We start from the raw sequence: 21051 nt of genomic DNA on the forward strand, positions 1-21051 counted from the left end.
GCGCCATGAGAGTTGAAGAACACGAGGCCAGGCATAGGTCGCCACAGACCCTTACGATGCAGCAAGTTCGTCGGAAAGTAATGGTTCACCGTAAATAGACGTTACGTACAGAGATAGTGAGTAGCATTTAACGTCATTAAATCCATTGCCAAATACCGGTTCCGAAGATTACTTAGCATAGCACTAGCATCTACATAAATAAATGGCAATACTGGTACTGTACCCCCGTGTTGCGTTGATGATAGAAAGGGGTCTAATAGAATCTATCCTGCATATCCGCCTAAGGAGTTGGTTATAAACACCATACACTAGACTGGGTGTGAATTCGTACTTTGGTCCAGTGGTAAATCAACATAAGGCGAGGGGTCGGGGCATAAAACGAAAATAACAACAACTACTGTAATGTCTATACTCGCATACGATAGCTAAGGAGACCCAACGCACAAAGCCTAGCTATCCTTCTGTCTGAGACCCGGTAGGGGAAGGTGAGACAAGGAGAGGGAGCGATCTGTAGTATTGACGGTCGTAGGCGATAGCTGAAGGGGCGAAAGACAAACGTCCAGCTATCCTTCTGTTCGGAGCCGCAGGGAGAGAGAGAGAGACAGCAGATGAAGAGGGGGTAGTCTGTAGCACTGGCAGTGGCACATCGATAGCTGGGAGATCTCACACGGCAAGATCCAGCTATCCTTCTGTTAGGGTTATCTTTCGGCGAAAAATGATTGGCTGCTCAGGTGAGGCAAATCAAGCTAGGTTTTACCCCGCCCTCTTCAACCTCAGAATCCTTTACGAGATATGTTGTATTGAGTGGAACTACACCGTTCCCCCCACCCCCCACCCCCCCAAAAAAAAAAAATGCTGTTTGATTTGTATTCCTATGGGGTTAGTTCCAAACTAGCCAAGCTATAAACGAAAACAGTGCATGTAGTAAGAACTCGGTTGCTGCCTCGTCGATGGGACAATACCACAACATACGTTCCACGGCAAACCAGAAGACACTACGTCTTCTCTAAAGAATGGAGAACCGTGGACGAAAGACTATCCTACCCTAGTCGGATATGGCGTGCATTATACTACATGAATCTGTTCTTATATAGTCAGGACCATGACCACCTTCTGTTGTGAACCCAAGGACAGAGTTTCCTAGATCCAGTGTTAGACAAACAAAAGGTACAAGCGTAGCCAAATCTAGCACTGTATGATTGCACACTAGCGTGACTGCCTTCTGCTATGAACAGAGAGAAGGTGTTTCCTGTATAAAATGTTAGCTATGTTCTGTAGCCAAGCTTAAACACCACTTGCCATCTATGAAGCTTCGGAGATTTATTTGAGGCGTTTAAAACCTCCGCAACCTGCTGCATTGTATGGTGATCTAGACCCAGTGCCTTCTCATACCCTGCCAGTGCTCACTGAAACATCTTCTCTGCCTTGTCTAGCTTGCTCTGATTGCGGTAGAGAAGACTAATGTTATTAACTACTCCTAAGGTAGACGTATGGTCTGGGCGTATTACCCTCTTAATACCCTGGTAGTGCTTGCTAGAACATCTTCTTTGCCTTTCCTAGCTTGCCCTAGTCAAGTAGAAACCACTAATATTATTAACTGTATTAAGTATGGAGATATATTCTTGGATAAGTAACAACAAGATATACAGAGCACTGTCGAAAAGAAAACTGTTGACTTTCTTTGATGTCGAGCTTTCCTGATGAGTGATAATCCCTTGTGCCTCATCCTTGGTTTCTTTAACTACCGAATAATATCAACCAGCAAAGAGTGTGAGCCAGTGTCCAAAGCGCTGGAAGGATCCTATCTACACAGTAGGCAATTAGGGCAGCAACCCCTGATCTTCGTCATTGCTGAGCCTTATCTGAGCTTACTAGGCAATTGATATATCTTCCTTGTTCTTACCTATATCAAAGCTTTTGAAATTAACGTACGAAAAGGGCACGGCTGTTTTCTGATAAAGTCTCCAACGATTGCGTTCAAGTACAAATCCATATGCCAAGGAACATCCTGGCCCCAGAACAGTATTCCCCGATGGGGCGAATAAGAATGTACTCCGAAATGAACTAGATGTGTGAGACGCCTCCAGCTGTGTTTCAACGTAATAAATCGATTCGGCACTGGTCTGGTTGACAATGTTTGAGGGACATAATTCAGAATTAGTAAGCCCCTTTCTCGTCCAACAACTCGATAATTCCTCTGTGACCTTTCGCTTTCGCAATCGACAATGTTGTGGCCCCTTGGTTATCACGAGCGTTAGGGAAAGCCTTGCGCTCCAGTAGCAGTTTGACGATTTCTTCCTGGCTGTTCTCTACTGCCCACATAAGTGGTGTTCGAGAAGTATATAGATCTCGCGGGTCAGGGTTAGCACCCTTATCTAGGAGCAACTGGACAATTTCCAGGTGTCCTTTCTGTGCCGCCCATGACAGCGGCGTCCGACCATACCAATATTCCCTTTGGGCCCAAGGTGGCTTAAGACGATCCGGTGCTCGGGCCTCTAGGTCGGCACCTTTAAGAAGTAACAGGCGCACGATACCTACATGACCATGCTCCGCAGCCCATGATAGCGGCGCCCTAGCAATCCCTGTCATAGTATCTGGACTTGCCTCCTTCTCAAGTAATGAATTTACGGTTGCTTCATGCCCATTCTCTGCAGCCCATGAAAGGGAAGTCCGACCATTCATGTCCCTAGAGTTTGGGTTTGAACCCTTGTCTAGTAGGAGCCTGATAGTGCCGTCATGACCTTTCTCTGCAGCCCAGGAAAGGGGAGTCCGACCCATTTTATCTCTAGAGTCATGGTTTGATCCATTGTCCAGTAGGAGCTTGATTACGCTCTCATGGCCCTGCTCTGCAGCCCTTGAGAGTGGAGTTCGGCCAGCTGCATCAGTAGAGTCAGGATTGACTCCCTTGTCTAATAAGAGCTTAATAGTCCCCTCTTGGCCCTTCTCCACAGCCCACAAAAGTGGACATCCAGAATTGGCTCCATTCTCCATTAACAGATTAATAATGCTGTCATGACGCTCTTCGACGGCCCATATAAGTGGAGTCCGGCCGTTTTTGTCAATGGAGTCAGGATTTGCTATCTTTTCAAGTAGGATTCTGACAGTGGCCTCATGACCGTTCCCTGCAGCCCATGAAAGGGAATTCCGGCCATTTTTATCCCTAGAATTTGGGTTTGAACCCTCGTCTAGTAGGAGCCTGATAGTTCCCTCATGACCTTTCTCCGCAGCCCAGGAAAGGGGAGTCCGACCATTTTTATCTCTAGAGTCAAGGTTTGATCCTTGTTCCAGTAGGAGCGTCACAGTGCCCTCATGACCGTTCTCTGCAGCCCAGGAAAGGGGAGTCCGACCATTTTTATCTCTAGAGCCAAGGTTTGATCCTTGATCCAGTAGGAGCGTCACAGTGCCCTCATGACCGTTCTCTGCAGCCCAGGAAAGGGGAGTCCGACCATCAGCATCAATAGAATCACGATTGAAGCTTTTGTCTTCAAAGTTGTGCACGAGCTCAAAGAATTTAGCTTCTCGATGAAGATTAAAACCTTCCCTGACAACATTGTAGTAAATCTTCATAGGTTCAAGGACTTTCTCAAGTAGTTGCTCCACGCGTCCGGTGGAGAACTCCTCATTCGGCGTTATCCAATAGCGCTCATGAGCGTTGGTAAAGCAGAATTCTACCGCGCCTTTCACGGGCGGTTGCAACGCCATTATGATTGACATATTTGATGAGTATTCTCTATTAATATTTTCTTTTGGCGTGAGATGACCCGCGTTATTACGAGAAAGCTCAATGGGTGATGATAAGAAGAGCTCTGCAAGAAGGATTCCGAAAAGGTATAGCCTGTCCTGTAATCTTGCCTCCAGGCCGCAAACTTGACATTGCGCGGAAGGTCGAGGGGTGTTATCCTCGCCATGGAGAGGTGCTCGCCGGTTTGTGACATTATCGGCTCTATGTTCGGCTAAAGTCAATTCGCTGTAACCAGTTTGTGGTGAGTAGATATGCTCAGGCCGCCGGAGTTCTGCCGTTCTCACTCTGCAAGCTTCTTCGTTCGGGAATAGGATGCAGCGAAATGAGCAGCTGCAGATATGTGAGAACCAATCCGTCTCCCACAGTAGGATCATCCACATAGTAAAGCCAACAGCTACCCTGGCTCTCTCGAGTTCAAAGGCGTTTCGAACTATACTGTCCTCCCTGCTTCCATAAAGCAAGTTTCGCCAATTTTCAGTCCATATGCGGGGGGTTCCATTTGCATACAGTTGAAGAGTTGCAAGGTCCTGTATTGCTACCGTATAGATGGGCTGTGTATAGAACTCCATAAGGGCTGTGGCTAAATCGCTCGTTGTACACCGTTCTGGCAAGAATGCACCTTCGATTCGTTTTAGATTGACTTCCTTGGACATCAACGGCCCATTTGGTGATACGTTAACCATGGTAGCTAGAGATATATTGCAGCTTCTCATGATCTCGTCAATTGCCCTTTCGCCGTCCGTAAAATCCTCCGGATAAAGCAGTTCCAGACTCCATAGAGAAACTGGAAAGCGGCTGCTTTGCTGGTGAATCGAGGACAATAATTGGCGAGCAATAATCCTGAACTTTCTCTTTTTCAAAGCTGCGTTCACGTCCTGACGCTGCTTTGGTGGGTCTGTGCCGTGACCCTTTAATACGTAACAGTCATTGGATAGTTTATGTAAACGAGTAATCTCCTCATTCAATTCATTGACTCTCTTGTCAAGAAGTTGATTGGGCCCAAGTATCCCTAGGATCATGCGCAAAATTGAGGGATCTGGTCGTGGGAGAGGATCATCGCTTTCCAACGAAGCTGTGTAGTCTTTCCAAGTCTGAAATTTCTCGAAATCCAACCCAATTGGAATCGTTGTAACAGCATTATTCTTTCTTTTAGAAAAGCGTCGTGATAGTAACGTCAACACGTGTTCTAAGGCTTTCTTTACCTTGGCAAGGGCTGGAATTTCTGTGGACTCCGCAACCGAAGACGCTGATTGTAAGTTTGAATACTTCTCAAGGCATAGATAATCATGGATGTCTGTTAGAGCGATTTCAATTTTTTCCTTGCTCTCCTTTATATGTTTCCATCCGCGAGTGCTGAACAATTCAGCCATTATGGAATCTGTCTCTTCTGGTCGATCCCAAACCACAATCCATAGATGAAAGCTTTTTTCACAGGCAAATATAATATCCTGCAATCTTCTTAGCTTCTTTTCAAGATTGAACATTGCGTCACCCTTTTCAACAACGGATGGAATGGTGTTAAGGAAGATGTTGAGAATAGTAAGAGATAAACTAAAAGCTGTCAGAGGATCCATCATAAGTGCAGGTGAAGCAAGATGTCGAGTTTCCCACCAAACCCACAAGCCGCAGACGATGGTAGTCTTTTTAGACCATTTGTTTAGGAGACACATATTCAATGAATGACTCCATGACTCCGCAAGGATACTGCACACGGTGTTTGGCTGTCTAGTCAATGTCTGACGTTCGATGATGTCAAACAGAGGTGGCAAAAGTGCCTCTACAGAGCAGAAATAGCCGCATGCGGACTTGCCATGTATGACAGCCATACTATTAGACTTATATGTAGTGGACAAGCTTAGAATGAGGTTTCTTTTCTGTTCTCTTTTTGTTTTCCAATTATGTGGGCAATATGACAGAACTACCATCTATATCAGATTATGTGCGCTTTATGACAGAACTACCATCTATAACACAGTATTACTACGGGATCGTGGAACGGATGGAACTCATGTCTCTCGACCAACAGAAGCATGGGGGCACTCATGATGCTGTATTCTTTGACGATATGCTCGTCAAGCTAAGACTATGGCGTGCAGATCTCGATTTGGAACAGAACACTCTTGCTTGGGCCGAAAAAATAGATTACATTCTGGGCCCAATCCTAGACTGCTTTCAGGGCATCGATGCCAAACTCACTGATTATAACGATATATCAGAGTCCACAGGAGGTAGGTCTGTACTCGTTTACCGGTAGGATCAAAAGTTTGCTAACTCAGTTGGCCAAGGGTTTGGGAGGAATCTTTTGCACGAATCTCCCCGCTTGAAAGCCATAAAAAGTGAACTCTTCAGGTCCATCGAAAAGCTAATAGCGCTCTCCTCACCTCTGAAAGCTGCCAAATCAATTCCGGAAAGCGAAAGAACAGAAAGTAAACTTTCAGAGATCAACATCAGACTTAAAAACTTAAGACTTTCTATGAACACACCGAAGTTGTACTATCTTCTTCGGAGCCCAATTCCTATCTCGGTATCTCCAGTTAGTCACCTTCTGGGAGCTGTTACAACAGATTATGGTTACCCTCTGAATTGGCTCATCCCTCCGATTCAAATTGACCCCGAGTGGGTTACAAAATCCGCCATGAAGGATTATAGATATTCTACGGAGAGACTAGTGTCTGCAAACGTTAGCATACCTTCTATCTCCGCGGAAATAGGTGGTATATCTGGAATAGGTGGTATATCTGGTCGGTGGACAAAGAAGGTTGAACGCTATACTGAGTTTACCACTCCCGTTGTCGCCACATACTCTTTGACTATGATACATGACTACTTCAAGAGTTTTCTGGATACATATAGGGACACAGTGGTAAGAGAGGTACACCAACATGCTCTGTACCTGATCGTCGGCGTCAAGTCCGGCGTCGTTGATGATGGACAAGTAACAAGACAACCGGAAGTAAATATCGCAGCAGCAGATATACCCACGTCCACATCTCGTTCTGACACTGAGTCAAGAGGTTCGGAGAAAATATTTGCTATTAAGTACATGGTGATTAAAAAGCCATGGCTACTAGGTTCTAGTCTTACGTTAAGGCAGTTCTGATGGGGACAAACATCCTTCAGGGACTTAGAGAGGGAGGAAGGGCGAGAGGGAAATAATGAGGTATTCCTTTTTATAGGAAATGTGACGACTGTCGCTTGCAGAAGAGGACGGATTTCGTTGAAATTTCGCTATTACCAGGATGAATAGAATGCTCGGTGTTTCCTCCTACGTTGTCCCTGTCAAAGAAGAGATCCGATCGAATAGCAGATTTTTCTCTCTTGCCTTTTCTGTTTCCTTTTTGCCCCCTTTTATCCTACCTGGATAGGTATTCTGAGACTAGTAGGTTAAAGTAACGTCCGTGCCGTATATCTGGGATGCATACATGTGGAGCAAATGTCGCTCAAGATCAAGTCCCCCAAATCTTGACAGTTTATACATCCTCAAAGTTATGAGATGCGGAGAAATATGTTCAGGTTAGCATTTAGTTGCCTGCATTAGGACATTATTTTTGGGTGTCTTATTGTTCTTTTCTCTGCTACAACTTCCCTTATTTGGATTATAGATCAGTTAAGCTAAACTAACACTTGTGTGGGAGGACGCGGCTCGATAACATATTCTTCATCACCATCGGATGAATGTAGATTGGGAATAGCAGCTGCCGTCTTGCGATTGTACTAGAATCTGTCAAGCCTGTCCTTGGTCGAACCAATCGAAGCTTGAACATAGTTTGTACTGCGACACCGTAACTGAAAGCCTGCTTTCCAAACAGTCAGGTTCCCGTCGATGGATAATGTGCGGCAAGTGAACTGCTAGTCTATTTCCTTAACTCCTTTCCCTCTCACCAAAACAGATCTATCAAGAAGTCCGCATTTCTGACCTATACAGTATGACGGGGTGCCCAGCAGAAATAGTGCTGATGACAATATGTGAAGAAATTTGTTGCTGAGACATGATATAGTGCCTTGCCTTAGTTTTCAATTCAACGTCTGATTCGATAAGTTAATCTAGGGTTCGGCACGAATAAATATTCGTAAGACATTGGAATATTTGCATTTGCATTTGCAAATTTCGAACTTGTATGTGTTGAGAACAAGTGATAATAAGATTGACTAAAGGTTATCTTTTACAGAGGTGGGATGCTTCATGTATATCTGTCCCCAATTTTGCCATAGGTTTCAGCCACCGTGATGTTCAACACCTAGTATGTGAGACAAACATGTTGAACTGCTATTACACACTGAAGAATGGGCAACTAAACAGCTGGCCAGTCACTACTTGTTATACACCTTCACTAAAACTATGTGATAGCTGATAAATGAGTCTTGCGTATTTGGCCTCGTTCCAGAAGCTCACACAATCTTAATATAATACTGAAAATGTCCATAAAGAAGACGACTATTGTTAGAGAAAGACATCCTATTCTGACCGAATTCTGACCTTAATAAAGGTAGGCTTCAGAAATAGCAACTTTACCATGCAAATCCCAGTTGTTCAGCATACCCAAGAAGAGTGCCACAGTAACTGTCCGCCTCCCAAAATGTGATGTTGTTTTCCCCAGAACTATTGCCGCTACCAATATCAGCCAGTTCAAGACCTCCATTCGTACCTATCTGGGGCCATCCGGGCCCACCGTCTGGGTTCTTCGCAAAGCTGGCCCATGCCTGCTGCATATACTTGCTGAGAGCAACTTCCTGGTCCGTTGCATTCTCAGTTGGATAGGTACCGAATACTATCGGTACCTCAGATGCATGAACCGCGCCTTCTCCAGGGAATGTTCCTGTATCATTCAAAGAAGCTGAGTAACGGTATCGCCAGACCTTGAGACCATGTCCACTTGTGTAGTTGGCGATGGCCCCTGTAGGGCAGGTGAAGACTGTATCTGTAACAATGCTATTCGCTGGTATTAGCCTTCGTCCCCTTCCATTTCTTCAGAGCGAAATAACGAATGTCATACCGGCTAATGTCTGGCCAGGTCAAGTTACCCCCCACCAATTTCTGAAGCTGCCCGATAAATAAGTTACAGAGAGGCTTTTGTATGTGGATTGCGGCGCATATGTTGTCCAAGGTTTGGTTCACATTGAAAGTGCCACCGCCTGAGATTAGGAACACCAATTGGCTTAATTCATTCTTGTTCGTCCCAATGATCATTGATACGTTAGCAAATGTGCCATTGTTGATGCTGTTTCTTATATCCGAGACAGAAGTCGCATTGTCGGCAACTGGTTTAAAAAACAGATTATTCTTCGAGACATAGTCTTGAATGCTGCTCATCGAAACGTTACGAAGGCAATTGATATCAGTGCAATTGAAATGTTGCGAAACATTCTGGTAGTTCGCAGTTCCATTTCCGGGCAATTCAAGTGCCTCTGATTCGATAATTGCTGCTTGAAATGGAAGTGGCGAAGGTGGTATAGCAAGAAGCTGCTTGGCTGACCAGCCGCCAGCGGACTCGCTAAATACTGTGACCTTGCTTGGATCACCACCAAACTGTTTGATATTGTTTTGAGTCCAATTGAGAGCTAGCCGTTGGTCGAGAAACCCGGAGTTTTGCTGTCCTGAGGGAATCTCCGGGGAGTTTGAGAAGCCAAACACTGTAGGCCTGATCAGTCCTTCGGTGCTATAAAGGAAGACTGGGTATGCAACATACTGCTTAAACGGTAGTTGGGAATAACAAGCACGACGTTCTCATTGATTGGCAGTGGCGAGGCAGTGTACAAGGACTGAGACGCAGAGCCGCCAATCAGATCTCCCTTGAGAATAGCTCAGTCTATGGCATAAATTGCAATTACTGGTACAGAAGACTTACCCCATGGATCCAGAACAGGACTTCCGTTAGGTTTGACGAAGACGAATTTTGTGGTGCATATACGTTTAAATACAAACAGTCCTCGCTCTGTTGAATATCTCCAGCTACTGGAAGTGCCAGCTGTCTTTCCAAGCTGAGGCCGTTGACTAAATCATTTAGTTTTTAGCAGATTGTATATTTCTCCTCAGTATGATTAAGGAAAGCTAACCTGAAATATTTTGTTGAGGACATGAGGGTGCCAGGGACTGTGCCTGTAACGGAGTTGACCATGGCTCCGGCGCTTCAGGAGGGGAGAATCTTTGTGGTGGGGATTTTGCAAATGGAATGCCCAAGAAAGCATTTACTACTGCAGTAGCGCTTTGTTGATTAACTGGTGTGACTGTAGTTCCTATCACAACGCCTGATGAGATGGTCACAGTTGGGTTTGCTATGACTATGGTTGCTGTGATTAGGAAAGCTAGCGAAGATAAAAGACTAGAAGCCATGGCGTTTGTTGTTGAATATAGTTTACAGTGCCTAGGGATCTTGTTCTTATATAAAAGAAGATAGAGCCCTTACGTGTTGAGCAGGGAAAATAGGGCCTTGAGCAAGAGCTGGGCTTGCTCGGCATTTATAATGATGAATAATAAAGAAGGCTTGCAACTTTGTGATATTACTTCATTGTTTGCAATTGACAGATGAAAACGGCGATCTTCGAAGTCTGTTTCGTGGTAAACTTCAATTAAGGCGGCTGTGGCCACATCACCCCGGCTTCACCTGTACTAAGGGAACCTTATTTTGCACCGTGAGCAGCAACATGACAGCGCATAACTGCCGTACTGTTCATTCTATCTCTCCTACTAGATATATCCCTTATATTTAACTTTGCTTGGTGATAGCGTAGCTTGTCCCCGTATTAGATGCTATTAGTAGGGCGTAATCGTGGTCCAACATTTAGTCTATTCGAAAGATTCAAAAATTCAAATAGACCCTTATGCTCATGCTGACGTTCTCAATTTCGTCAGTATTAACACTTGGGGTGTTGCGGCTTTTTCTACAACCTTGTATGTGCACCGCGTAGCCAGATTTATTCCACTTAATTGCGGCATGGGAATCTTTTAAACCTATGGAACACAGTGAGAGCTACCTTTTGATCATGCTGTGGAAATGCACTATACTATTATAGTTTGGCCTCCGAACCACTCCATAGTTGTCCCAGAATAAGCATAATCGATAGCTAGGAACGACAAGATATATACACAGCGACCCCGATAGCATCTTGATACTTGGACTGGTAAGAGTGGCTCTTCTTTCCGGGGACAAAATGACTGGAACTACGGTTTCAAGGCTCTTATTCCCGGAGGAAATATCAGATCACCAGTCACTTTCGCCCTGGACATCTACGGCGCAGGGCGCACCTGGTTTTTCCCAGCTTGACCCAGATCTGTTGAGATCGGCCTGTAACAACCCCAGTAAAGGTGTCATGGTGTTCTTTCAGTGCGGAATCCTGACCCTCCGTGGGACAGTACCTGCCTTTGGGATATTGAACTGTAGCCGCCAAATGCCTAATTTAGGGAAATAAGCTGAGTTCCAAAAGAATAAAACTAGGAGCTGCAAGGAACATATTCTCCCTAAATCTGGTAGAATTACTAAGCCCCTAAATATACTTCTAAAGAGTGAAATGGGTTCTATAAGAGGTGGTTTGGTAGCTAAGAATAACTCTTTCCAGAGGGTGGACCTAGACCTAGCAGTAAGGAGCACTTCTGATTGTATTCGTATATAACTGTATAAGGGAAGCTAAGGGAGAATTAATGTTATTAAATTTAGTAAGTATAACTATTAACTTTATTTTTTCTACTATAAGGATATAGAACTTATTTGATAGGAGCTGAATTACTAGATTATTGTATAGTAGGCTGTTGATGTTACTCCTTCTCCTATGTAACCCCTAGAGCCCTTATCAGCCCCTAGAGCTATTATTACCCCTATAAGCTATCACCAGCACCCTAAAGCCCTTATTACAGCATTCACACTAAAAGTATCATGCTGCATATTTAGGGTCAAAAGGGCTGCGTAAGGATTGACTGCATTCTATATATGGCTTAAGTATAGCTAAAGGGACGGGGAGCCCTGTTTTCCACACCCTATGGTCGTATGTGCTTAGATGGTGTTATTTAGAATTGGTTGTACTTAAGAGTGGAAAGTAATATAGGCTTATAGACCTATGTGGTTAGATACCACTCCCACTGGCTTTAACAAGCAAGGGAAAGAATGTCCGAATTCCATAACCTAAGATATGTTCCAATCCGTTAAAACTATGGAGAGATTGTGCTGTTGTACTGTTGTAGACATAAATAAAAAACCACATGTCATCTCAGGCGCTAGGGAAGGTGAACTTGTAATTCACCTTCAATCCATCTTCAATTCACCTTCATATAACCCCGAAACCAAAAGCCTGACGTTACTCGGCCCGTGCTTTGGTGGAGTCCAGGCTACGGCTTCCGCTGCTGCTTCTTGCTCTGAATTCTTCTCATCTCTACACCATGCCTGATTTTCGACAAGTTCTGCTATAATCTACTGCAATCTCCTGCACCTTTATCTAACTGCTAGCTGCAGCAAGGACTCTTCAGAACTCGACAGATCTGGCATATGATGCCATGATCACCCTTTTACACACCCATTTTCGCCATTGTGGGAATATCATGCTTGTGCTGTGGGCTAATCCAAATATAAACCTTTCTATGCGCCAAGCAGAGCAAGAGCGCCATGCTATAATGGCTTGACTTGAGAAAGTACTTTGCCAAGCAGATAAGCTTTATTGCACTCTTGCTCAACAGGGATGTGAATTTTTGATGTTTCCATCTCTGGCAGCATTTAAGCTGTGTTTGGACGGAGCCAAGGAAACTGGGGGTATATTTAAAGCGGCTAACTGGGATTTAAACCAGGGTGCTGAATCCCGCGTCTGGCGCAACATTGAACTGAATACAGTAAAGAATGAATTATCAAGCAGCACAAGCACAGATGGGAAATCAGGCTACTAGATTTGAACAAGCTTCTTTGATTGGTTTTAAAGGGAGGATATGCGATTTGTTTGACATGAGAGTGGAGGTATGTGAGTTCCACTTGGACTGCAAAGTGATTATAGACGTCATGTACCTGTCTGGTTGGAGATTTCTTACTGACCACAATAGCAAGGAAAAAATGTCTGAATCTACAACCTGAGATCTGTTCCAATCTATCAAAGCTGTGGATTACACTCTATCCCCAGTTTTGTGCTCCTCGTGGTGTTAGAGACCGAAACGAGTCCGCCACCTGTCAGAGAGAGTGTGAAGAAAATAAAGTTATTAGGGATCTTAATCCTCAATCATCTGAACAACACAGAAAGGAAAGCCATTTGACATCTTCTACTCGCTAGATCTGGATTGATCCATTAGATTCCGATCCTTGACACGATTGTTGGTTGATCATACGATCCATCAACGACTAAGTGGCGTCGGAGAACATACAACAATGGCTCGGCAATCCGCCCCGCTGTAGATCTCGATCAATCATCTATACGGATTACAGACTACATTTCAATCCAGAAATCGGACCGCTCTTCTCGAATGGTAACTAGGACATTAAACTCTCTTGAAATACATGGCATTCGAGACAAACATAGTCTTCTGACCTGGTCCAGATTTTAATAAAAGCCTATATATCGAGCTTGGACACCACTACGTTCCCATTTCATCTCTACCATGAATATCACTTACAACAAGTGACACAAACATCCTCCATCATGCCATCTGGTTCTTGTTTCTGTAAAGCACTCCAGTACGAATTTAGCGGCGAGCCTCTCACCAAGGTATGCCAAACCCAGACTCTGCTGCCGCACCACAACTCCATACTCCATATTAACTTGGCTTTAGGCCGTCTGCCACTGTCTCACCTGCCGGAAATTCAGCAGTGGAAGCTCCGTCAACATCCTAGTCCCTAAGGATCACTTCCGCCTTGTGAAAGGGACCGCAAAGCAACACCATGAAACCCATGAGAGCGGCATGCACCTGACTCTCAACTTTTGTGGGAGCTGTGGCTGTCTGCTGTACAAAACAGCCGATCGGAAGGAGTTTGAGGGTGGTGTGATTGTTCTAGCTGGGACGCTGGATGATCCTCGGGCATTTGATGATGCCAAACCCGAGGCGGAATTCTTTGTCAAACATCGAGCTTCGTGGTGGCCGGCTCTTGCTGATGCAAAGCAGTTGCAGGAGTTTGACTGATTGTATCCTGTGTATGATTGACTTGAGTGCTTTTGAGAAGTCTATTGAAAAGCTTGAATGGTAATAGGTATTAATTCGACTGCTTCTCTGGCTTGAATAGTAGAGGATATACTTGCAGAAATGCATAGCGTGTGTAGAACCCGCATCCCTATACTCTATAAGATCTCTTTGATTTGAGACAATGAGGCAGCTACTGATACATACCTCAACGCTAAAGCCGTCAGTTCAAGTGATATACACTGACCATGATGTCATTGTCCACATGGAGAAAGAAACATATTAGAAGCAAGTGTCGCGGCATAAGGGCAGATGGGTGTAGAACACATGGCTAACTCACAGCGATCCTTCCCGACAGCTTAATGGTTGTAAATGAAGCACTGACTATATCCAATGGCAAGCATAGGGAGACTGTGGGGTCAGGCTATCACACACCAAGACCCATAGAAACCTTGGAAAGGGAACCGCGCAACTCCACACAGTGCATCACACGCAAGTAGAGAGGCATCGAGTGATCTGTAGCCTTGAGCGTGGGTGGAAACCTGCTTCTTGGCGATGGCGGAGGCTTGGCTCATCCATAGCAAGGTACGACTGCAGGCGAAGACGGATTGTATTTGTACCATGTTTTTCCTAGAGTTAGTACTGCCGATCAGTGGGTCTCTATGGCCAAGCCTCTTAAATCCCTGCTAGTGCTTCCTGGGATCCAAATCAAGGTTGGATCACTGGTGCCTAAACAGACTAGTCTAAAAATAAACCCACTAAGCCACATCAAGTTCCTTGCACTCACGAGGTGTATGGGCACATGACAGGGTTGCAAGCCCGAATCAGACTTTTCAGACCTTGTTAAACAGTTGGATATCTAATGACAAGTTGAATCATGACTTCAGAGCTATGTGAACGACCTAGCAAAATCACAAGACGTACTGTTGGGCCTCTAGACAAGCGCAAAAACACAAAGCGCTGTCAGCTTTGTGCGGACCGACGGGCAAAGGTTTGAGGAACTAGCCCGTGGCAATGAGACCAGTCAAATTTACATGATATACAGTGTGATGGGGGGCACCCCTGTGAAAGATGCGTCCGGACAAAGAAAATCTGTGCGCGCGCAGCGGCCAGAGCAGACAGGAGTGAAATTTGTCCATGTTTCGGGACATGCATTGTCTTGTACAATTCCCATGCAAGTGCAGAAGCATGACGACGCCATATATCTGGATCATTTTGCATCCTTCCTTCAGCGATGCCACTTTAGCAAAGGCTTTGCTGCCACAAATGCAGACATAGTCACTATCATTGGAAAATACCCTCTGCTTTTGCACATTGCTATCGCAATCGGGGCTTTGGATGCTAGTAGGAAAGGCTCTATCAGATCATTTGGTGAGCGTGAGTCTCCTCAGCATATTGCGTTCCGGGCTTGCGGTAGGTCAATACAAAATTTGCATTCAGCAATCTCGACGGCAAATCGAGTCTTTAGAGACGACGTGTTTTGGAGCACATTTCTCCATGGTCTTTTTGAGGTATGATTATATTTATAAGATGGCAAAATTCCACTAACCATCCACACAGCTGATGGCTGAAAAATCCGGCAATTCATTCGCAAACCACTTGGTTTTCGGTGCATCAAAAATGCTGCTCCTGTTGGAACCTACAAATCCGCATTCATTATCCACGAAGAGCTTGATTGATGCATTCTGGATTCTTGAGGCCAACAGAGCCATTCTTTATGGTGACCATATTACACTTTCTCCAGATCAATGGCAGTGGAGTTCAACGCGAGAAAGCTGGCCAGATTCCATGAAGGAAATTCTCATGTTGATGATACAGACTTCCACATTTGCTAAAAGGCAAGTCAACTTTTACTAACTTGATTGCGGGGCGCAGCTAAACATTCTAGACTTTTTGACACAATTGAGAGCATTCCTCACAACTTGAGACCCTTTGATACCACACTGGATGCTCTTGCCCTAGAAGGACTCGAGATCAAAAAAAGTCTTCTCAATTGGCAAGAAGGAAGTCATTTTCAAACGTCGCCCGTAGAGCCTTTTACCCGATTAGCCGTCATCGTTTACCACGCTCTTCTTTTATATCATTGCAGAAATTTTACTTTTTATTCATGCTGGATGACACGGACAATTCCTCAGCTTAACCAAGGTGAAGTCGACAAACATGTCGCCACAATTTTGGATCTGTCTCCACGTCTTCTCTCGGATACATATATCCCAGCAGTACTCCTGTTATTTCCTCTGCGAATGGCTGGAACCCACGTTCTCAAGCGTCGTGCACAGGAGAAAGTATTGAGCATTATTCGCAAGATACGGCAAAAAGGCTTCGTCGTTTCAGATAGAATCGAAGTCGATTTGCAAGAGTTTTGGCAGATTCGGGAGATTGACTAAAGCGAATGAAATGCGAGTATTATCAGTTACTATCAGCCTGAGAGGACAAGAGAGGGTTAGTCCTTGACTCCCTTGGAATTGCGGAACCACAAAAAAAAGGGGTTCGACAGTATCCCAGGGCAGGGGCATATGGTGAATCGCATGATTCAAGCTCTTGGGCCCCCGAGAGCTGTAGTCATCGGGATACAGGCTGCCGCTCATATTTGCACACGATCAATGCCCTGGAGTTCTGTCAGCGCACGTGGGCGGTACTTACAGCAGGGAGACGCCCGATAAGATGGGAAGCCTGAACGAGAACCAGTCTTGGAGGTGGCAAGAAAAATCATCGCGTCCGAGAGAAAATCAAGTTACAGTACTAAACGTGAGAACGGCGCGTAGGTTGACGATAATTTTCTGTCCATGACAAGCTAGTTCTCGAATACAATGAAATTTATTCCAGAGGACTTGTCGATTGAGGGTTGCTCTTTCACACGATTCAGATTAACTAATTTCGATTGTCATGTCATCGACAAGACGAAATTTGGCAACTAATCGATTCTCACGAGAGCATATCTAGTTTGGTGTTTGGTCGTCGACCAAACGTTGTTTCTTTTGGGCAGTTGGTGTAATAACCGATGATAGAAACTCTACCGCTCCTTCTGCGCAAATCCGTGATGTAGAAGCAGCTCAGGCTTGGATGTTGAAGTATTCAGTGATAACTCGGGTACGCAATCCAGGAGAAAAATAGTCGTACCCAACCACGACGTTGCAGTTGCTCACGTAGACGGTGACAGGAATAGCTCCCTGGTACATAATATTCCACTGATGAGATTTATTTTCGCTTCAGTACTCTGCCTGGCTTTAAGCTGAATCCGGAAAAGGCTACTTACAGCTGCCACGAGGTCCTTGTTGAATTGCCGCCGGATCAGTCCGCCAAAAACAGCACCATTCTTGACTAGTATGTCTTCAGGGAACAAAGGAAAGTTCGAGTTGACGAATCCCCTCCATATAGCTGGCTCATTGGACTTGGGGCCAAAGGTGGTCAAAGTGTTGTCCACCAACCCTTCCTGGGTAGTGTTGGCGTAATTGAAGAAGGACGAGGCCAGGCTACCATTGAAGGCTTCGTCAACCCGAACAAACCTCTGAGATGGCGAATTACTGATGAAACCAGTCGTGATGTGCGACAGGTTTTGATTCCTGTTGCTCTGTTAGTTTGACGACAGGAGGAGGGCGGGCACCACTAGTTGTTGCCTACCACTTGTGTTGGATAAAGTTGGTCTTATACTCAGCCTTTACCATAGGAGGATCTGGCTGTTCGAATTCAGAGGAGAACTCGATCATCGAAGAAGGGAAAGGAGGGCAGGTTGAAGCTCTCACTGGCAGCACGCCGGCAGCAAGCGAGACGGAGAGTAGTTGAAGGAAGCGCATGATTCGAGAGTGAAAACTGACGATTGAAGAAGGCAGGAGTCTCCTGAAAAGAAAAAGATAGTATCTGTGAGGTCTTGTGCCTGAGACTGTCGGCCACTTTATACTTCCACAAAGCACATATGGGTAGGCACGTGAGGACCGTTCACCTCCTTGAACCCAGCTCGCATCTGCTCCGAGACGCGCTCAATAGATACTGTTTTAGGACACTGAGGTTTAGGCAACAATGCGGTGGCGATGTGAAAGTCGTGAGTTTCCAACTATAACCTGACCGGGTGTAGCCTATGGGTCCGTTCAATTATTACCAGATTTAGTGCCTACGAGGCTACTATGTACACTCCCGAAGCCAAGCTTTTGTGGGGCAAATAATCAACTCATAAATCAAGAGGGCACTTGGCCATTTTGGGAAATATTCGAGCGTAGGTGGCTCCTAAATGATTTTACGAGAGAGCCAATCACAACATGCCATACTCGTTTCAGATATCTGGAGCTCTTAGCATGACAGCTACAGGCAGGAGATAAATGTCACTGCCTCAGAATCGGCATATGAGATAGATGGGAAGACATTGAACCCCAGACTGATGAGGAGGGCATGCTTTATTCCAAGAGCTATGCAAAACTATTCCTCTCCCGCCCAGCGAACTATGCAGGTCTCGGATTATGCGTGGCAGTTGAAGTGTTATCCGTTCGGAAATAGTCGTTGCGGCCGTAAAACTTTGTGGCGCGATACTCCTCTGTATCCCGCTGGATGCTGTTCATATACTCGCGGAAGGACCGGCTCATTTTCATAACCTTCTGAAAGTGAATTCCCTCAACGGTGATCTCCATCCCTTCCTCATAGTCTTCGCTCCTACGAAGGTCATATTCGGCTAGGGCAATGGCCGTCTGCAACGCATTCCGGATCTCACGCCCATTCCACTCCATGGAGCTCATCTCGTCTCCCAGCACGTAGTTGGTGCAGGCCGGTGTGACCCGAATCTGGCCCTTCCGCTCGGCGCGGAGCTTATCCAGAAAGCTTTTCCAAATCTTTTTGCGCTGATTGGAGTCCAACTTCTCGAAACCGATGATGACATGGACCCGTGAAATGAATGCTTCATCGATGTGACCGACTCTGTTGGTGGTCAGGAAAAGCAACCCCCTGAAGAACTCCATCTTTCGGAGAAAAGCTTTGAGGATGCAGTCAGTGACCCATATCCATAAAGGGTGCATAGAATTGAGCCTACCAGAAACGATTCCATTGCGGGCGAGATCTTTGTGTTCTCGACGTTCGAGGAAAATGTCTGCCTCGTCCAGAAGCAGAATTGCCCGCCATTTTTGAGCAAGTGCAAACCATTTCGTCAAATTGGTTTCTATCGCGTCTTCCCTGGCTCCAAGGTCTGCTATTGTCAGGCTCATCAAGGGACGGCCGGTGTTTATTGCAATTGATTCTACAATGGTGTCAGAATCTTGACGTGCATCTTCCAGTGCGAGTTCCAGATAGCATACCTACGGTATATGTCTTTCCAACTCCAGGGGGTCCTGTCATGTGCCCACAATGTCAGCTAAGAGGGGAGAAATTGTCCTGAATCGAGCGCTTAACTGACCATGAAGCAGCACCACAACGCCTTCTCCTTTATCCTTGATAAAATCTGCAGACCAAGGAAACTTTGTTTTAATCTGGCGATCAGATAGTGCTTTGATAATGTCAAGGTTTTCGGGGTTTGTGTTTGCGTCGGGGATGGTATCTGGTTTATCCATCTCCGTAACCCAGTCAATGTTCACAGGCTCTGTACGTTTCGTCAGCAAAACTATGTTCTTCTACCAGTTCCTGATATTTAGAGATTACCCCAAGTCTTAGTCGACAAAGCAAATGCAGCCATGACTGGGACCATCATTAAGAGGTGATCATCGGAAAGCAGCGATTTATCACTGGCATCGACGTTCAGATCAAGGGGAATTGTCGGATGAATGGGGTCTCGATTATCTTTATCTCCGATCTTCGCATTCACGATATCGGTTGGACTCCAATCAAAGTTCCAGTCGTGTTCGGGAAACTCAATCTCTAGGTCACAGGGACCGATTATAATAGGGCCTTCATACTTGAGGACGTCAGCAACTGTGTTAACACTTCTTGTGTGTTCAAAGATCGGTTACCTTTTTCTTCTTCCTGTCCATTGTCGTCCCACTATATTTCATGTACTTATAGCCACTCCACACGATGTCAGCAACTAAAGCTCCCCTTTTCTGAAACGCTGCCCGTCTTGCGCCATTGTCCTGACGGTCATGAAACTGGCATGGGAGCACTGGCAGACTGGTAACAAGTTTCTCACCGTCAAAGGCCTCTATGATAATGCAACAAGGAGCGCGGCCAAGCGCGTGTTTATAAAAGTCAACGTCCTGGAACAAGACGTTGACTATCCAGGCCTCTTTCTTGTCACTGTCTTTGCTCCTGCGACTCACACTTTCAATCGCGCCACCAAGCCATAGACCATCATGGAGGAAGTAGACCAAAGTTCCCGGCTTCAGAAGGTACCAGATGTCCTCGAAGACAACAGTGGGGGTTTCTTTGAGCAGTCGCTTGTCAGCTTGGGCCAACGGCCGTTGAAACTTGAGATTCAGGAAATCAAGCAGGACCTGAAGGTGGCGGCACTTTTCTAGAATACGATTATCGGAGTCGGCGGTGAGACTGCTCTCTAATCGGGCCTTCAGCTCTTTCAGTTCCCGGATGTGATGGATCAACACCATATACGGCTCGTGGACCGTGACCTTGTCACCGATGAGATTCTGGCTGTGGGCCTTTGTTAGTCTTGATGCCACCATTTCTTTTTCCTTGTGTACGAGACTTACCTGGGGTAGTACTTGACAATTTCTCGAATAGCATCCAGCAATGGCAGTGAGTGAATTATCATCTTGGCCTCATTGATCCCGCGCACCTCCATCCAGTCCAGTGAATAATCATAATCATCCTCGTGAGCCCCATTCCGAGGCCGCTTGACCTCGACCCTCGTCTCTATCTCAAACACGCAGGACTGCTCCTCCGCGACGAGCTGCTCCGCCTCTTTCACAACTTCGAGATTCAAGGGGGCAGCGTGAGTCTCTGTAAAGTCCCTGCCATCATAGTTATAACACTCATAGGTATATTTGATGGGCTGAAACAAATGTTCCGATATTTCGACCTCCTCAGTAACGACCAATGTGCCGCTTTCCTCTGGGGAAGGGGGTTCCGTATCATCAACCACTTGAAGAGTGACTGACGTTTCAACGCCGGTATAGGCCATAGTGACGAGCAGGTATGGCTGGCTTGGAAAAAAGTGAAAAAAAAAAACTTGGGGAAGCGATTGCTTGGTATCTGGATTAAGCTGAGGTAGGGAGCCAGAAAGTCATATATAACTCCGATTCGTAGCCGCGGGGGCGAATTTGAGATGCTAGATCCTGCGGGGGTGAGTGGTCTAGATGCA

At 45.6% G+C, this 21051-nt stretch overlaps 5 protein-coding genes across 5 annotated transcripts; 1 reads left to right on the top strand and 4 right to left on the bottom strand.

Moving 5' to 3' along the window:
• Nucleotides 1-2157: 2157 nt before the first annotated feature.
• On the bottom strand, nt 2158-3702 carry Aud_006220 (ankyrin repeat domain-containing protein; the record flags this gene model as incomplete). Its single annotated transcript, XM_043291123.1, has 1 exon — nt 2158-3702. The coding sequence occupies one exon, from the start codon at nt 3700-3702 to the stop codon at nt 2158-2160; it is 1545 nt and encodes a 514-aa protein (XP_043147058.1).
• A 4549-nt stretch (nt 3703-8251) lies between these two features.
• Nucleotides 8252-9593, bottom strand: Aud_006221 (uncharacterized protein; the record flags this gene model as incomplete). The annotated part of the gene is made up of 3 exons (XM_043291124.1): nt 8252-8672; nt 8737-9399; nt 9589-9593. The coding sequence occupies 3 exons, from the start codon at nt 9591-9593 to the stop codon at nt 8252-8254; spliced, it is 1089 nt and encodes a 362-aa protein (XP_043147059.1).
• A 3755-nt stretch (nt 9594-13348) lies between these two features.
• On the top strand, nt 13349-13826 carry Aud_006222 (GFA family protein; the record flags this gene model as incomplete). The annotated part of the gene is made up of 2 exons (XM_043291125.1): nt 13349-13414; nt 13479-13826. The coding sequence occupies 2 exons, from the start codon at nt 13349-13351 to the stop codon at nt 13824-13826; spliced, it is 414 nt and encodes a 137-aa protein (XP_043147060.1).
• Nucleotides 13827-16876: 3050 nt separating this feature from the next.
• On the bottom strand, nt 16877-17617 carry Aud_006223 (uncharacterized protein; the record flags this gene model as incomplete). The annotated part of the gene is made up of 3 exons (XM_043291126.1): nt 16877-17011; nt 17080-17386; nt 17445-17617. 3 exons carry the CDS (start codon nt 17615-17617, stop codon nt 16877-16879), a joined length of 615 nt encoding a protein of 204 aa, XP_043147061.1.
• Nucleotides 17618-18256: 639 nt separating this feature from the next.
• Aud_006224 (uncharacterized protein) lies at nt 18257-20871 on the bottom strand (the record flags this gene model as incomplete). Its single annotated transcript, XM_043291127.1, has 6 exons — nt 18257-19041; nt 19100-19132; nt 19198-19380; nt 19440-19692; nt 19748-20381; nt 20441-20871. 6 exons carry the CDS (start codon nt 20869-20871, stop codon nt 18257-18259), a joined length of 2319 nt encoding a protein of 772 aa, XP_043147062.1.
• Nucleotides 20872-21051: the final 180 nt, after the last annotated feature.

Source organism: Aspergillus udagawae, assembly GCF_001078395.1.
Source record: "Aspergillus udagawae IFM 46973 DNA, scaffold_4, whole genome shotgun sequence".
NCBI lineage: Eukaryota > Fungi > Ascomycota > Eurotiomycetes > Eurotiales > Aspergillaceae > Aspergillus > Aspergillus udagawae.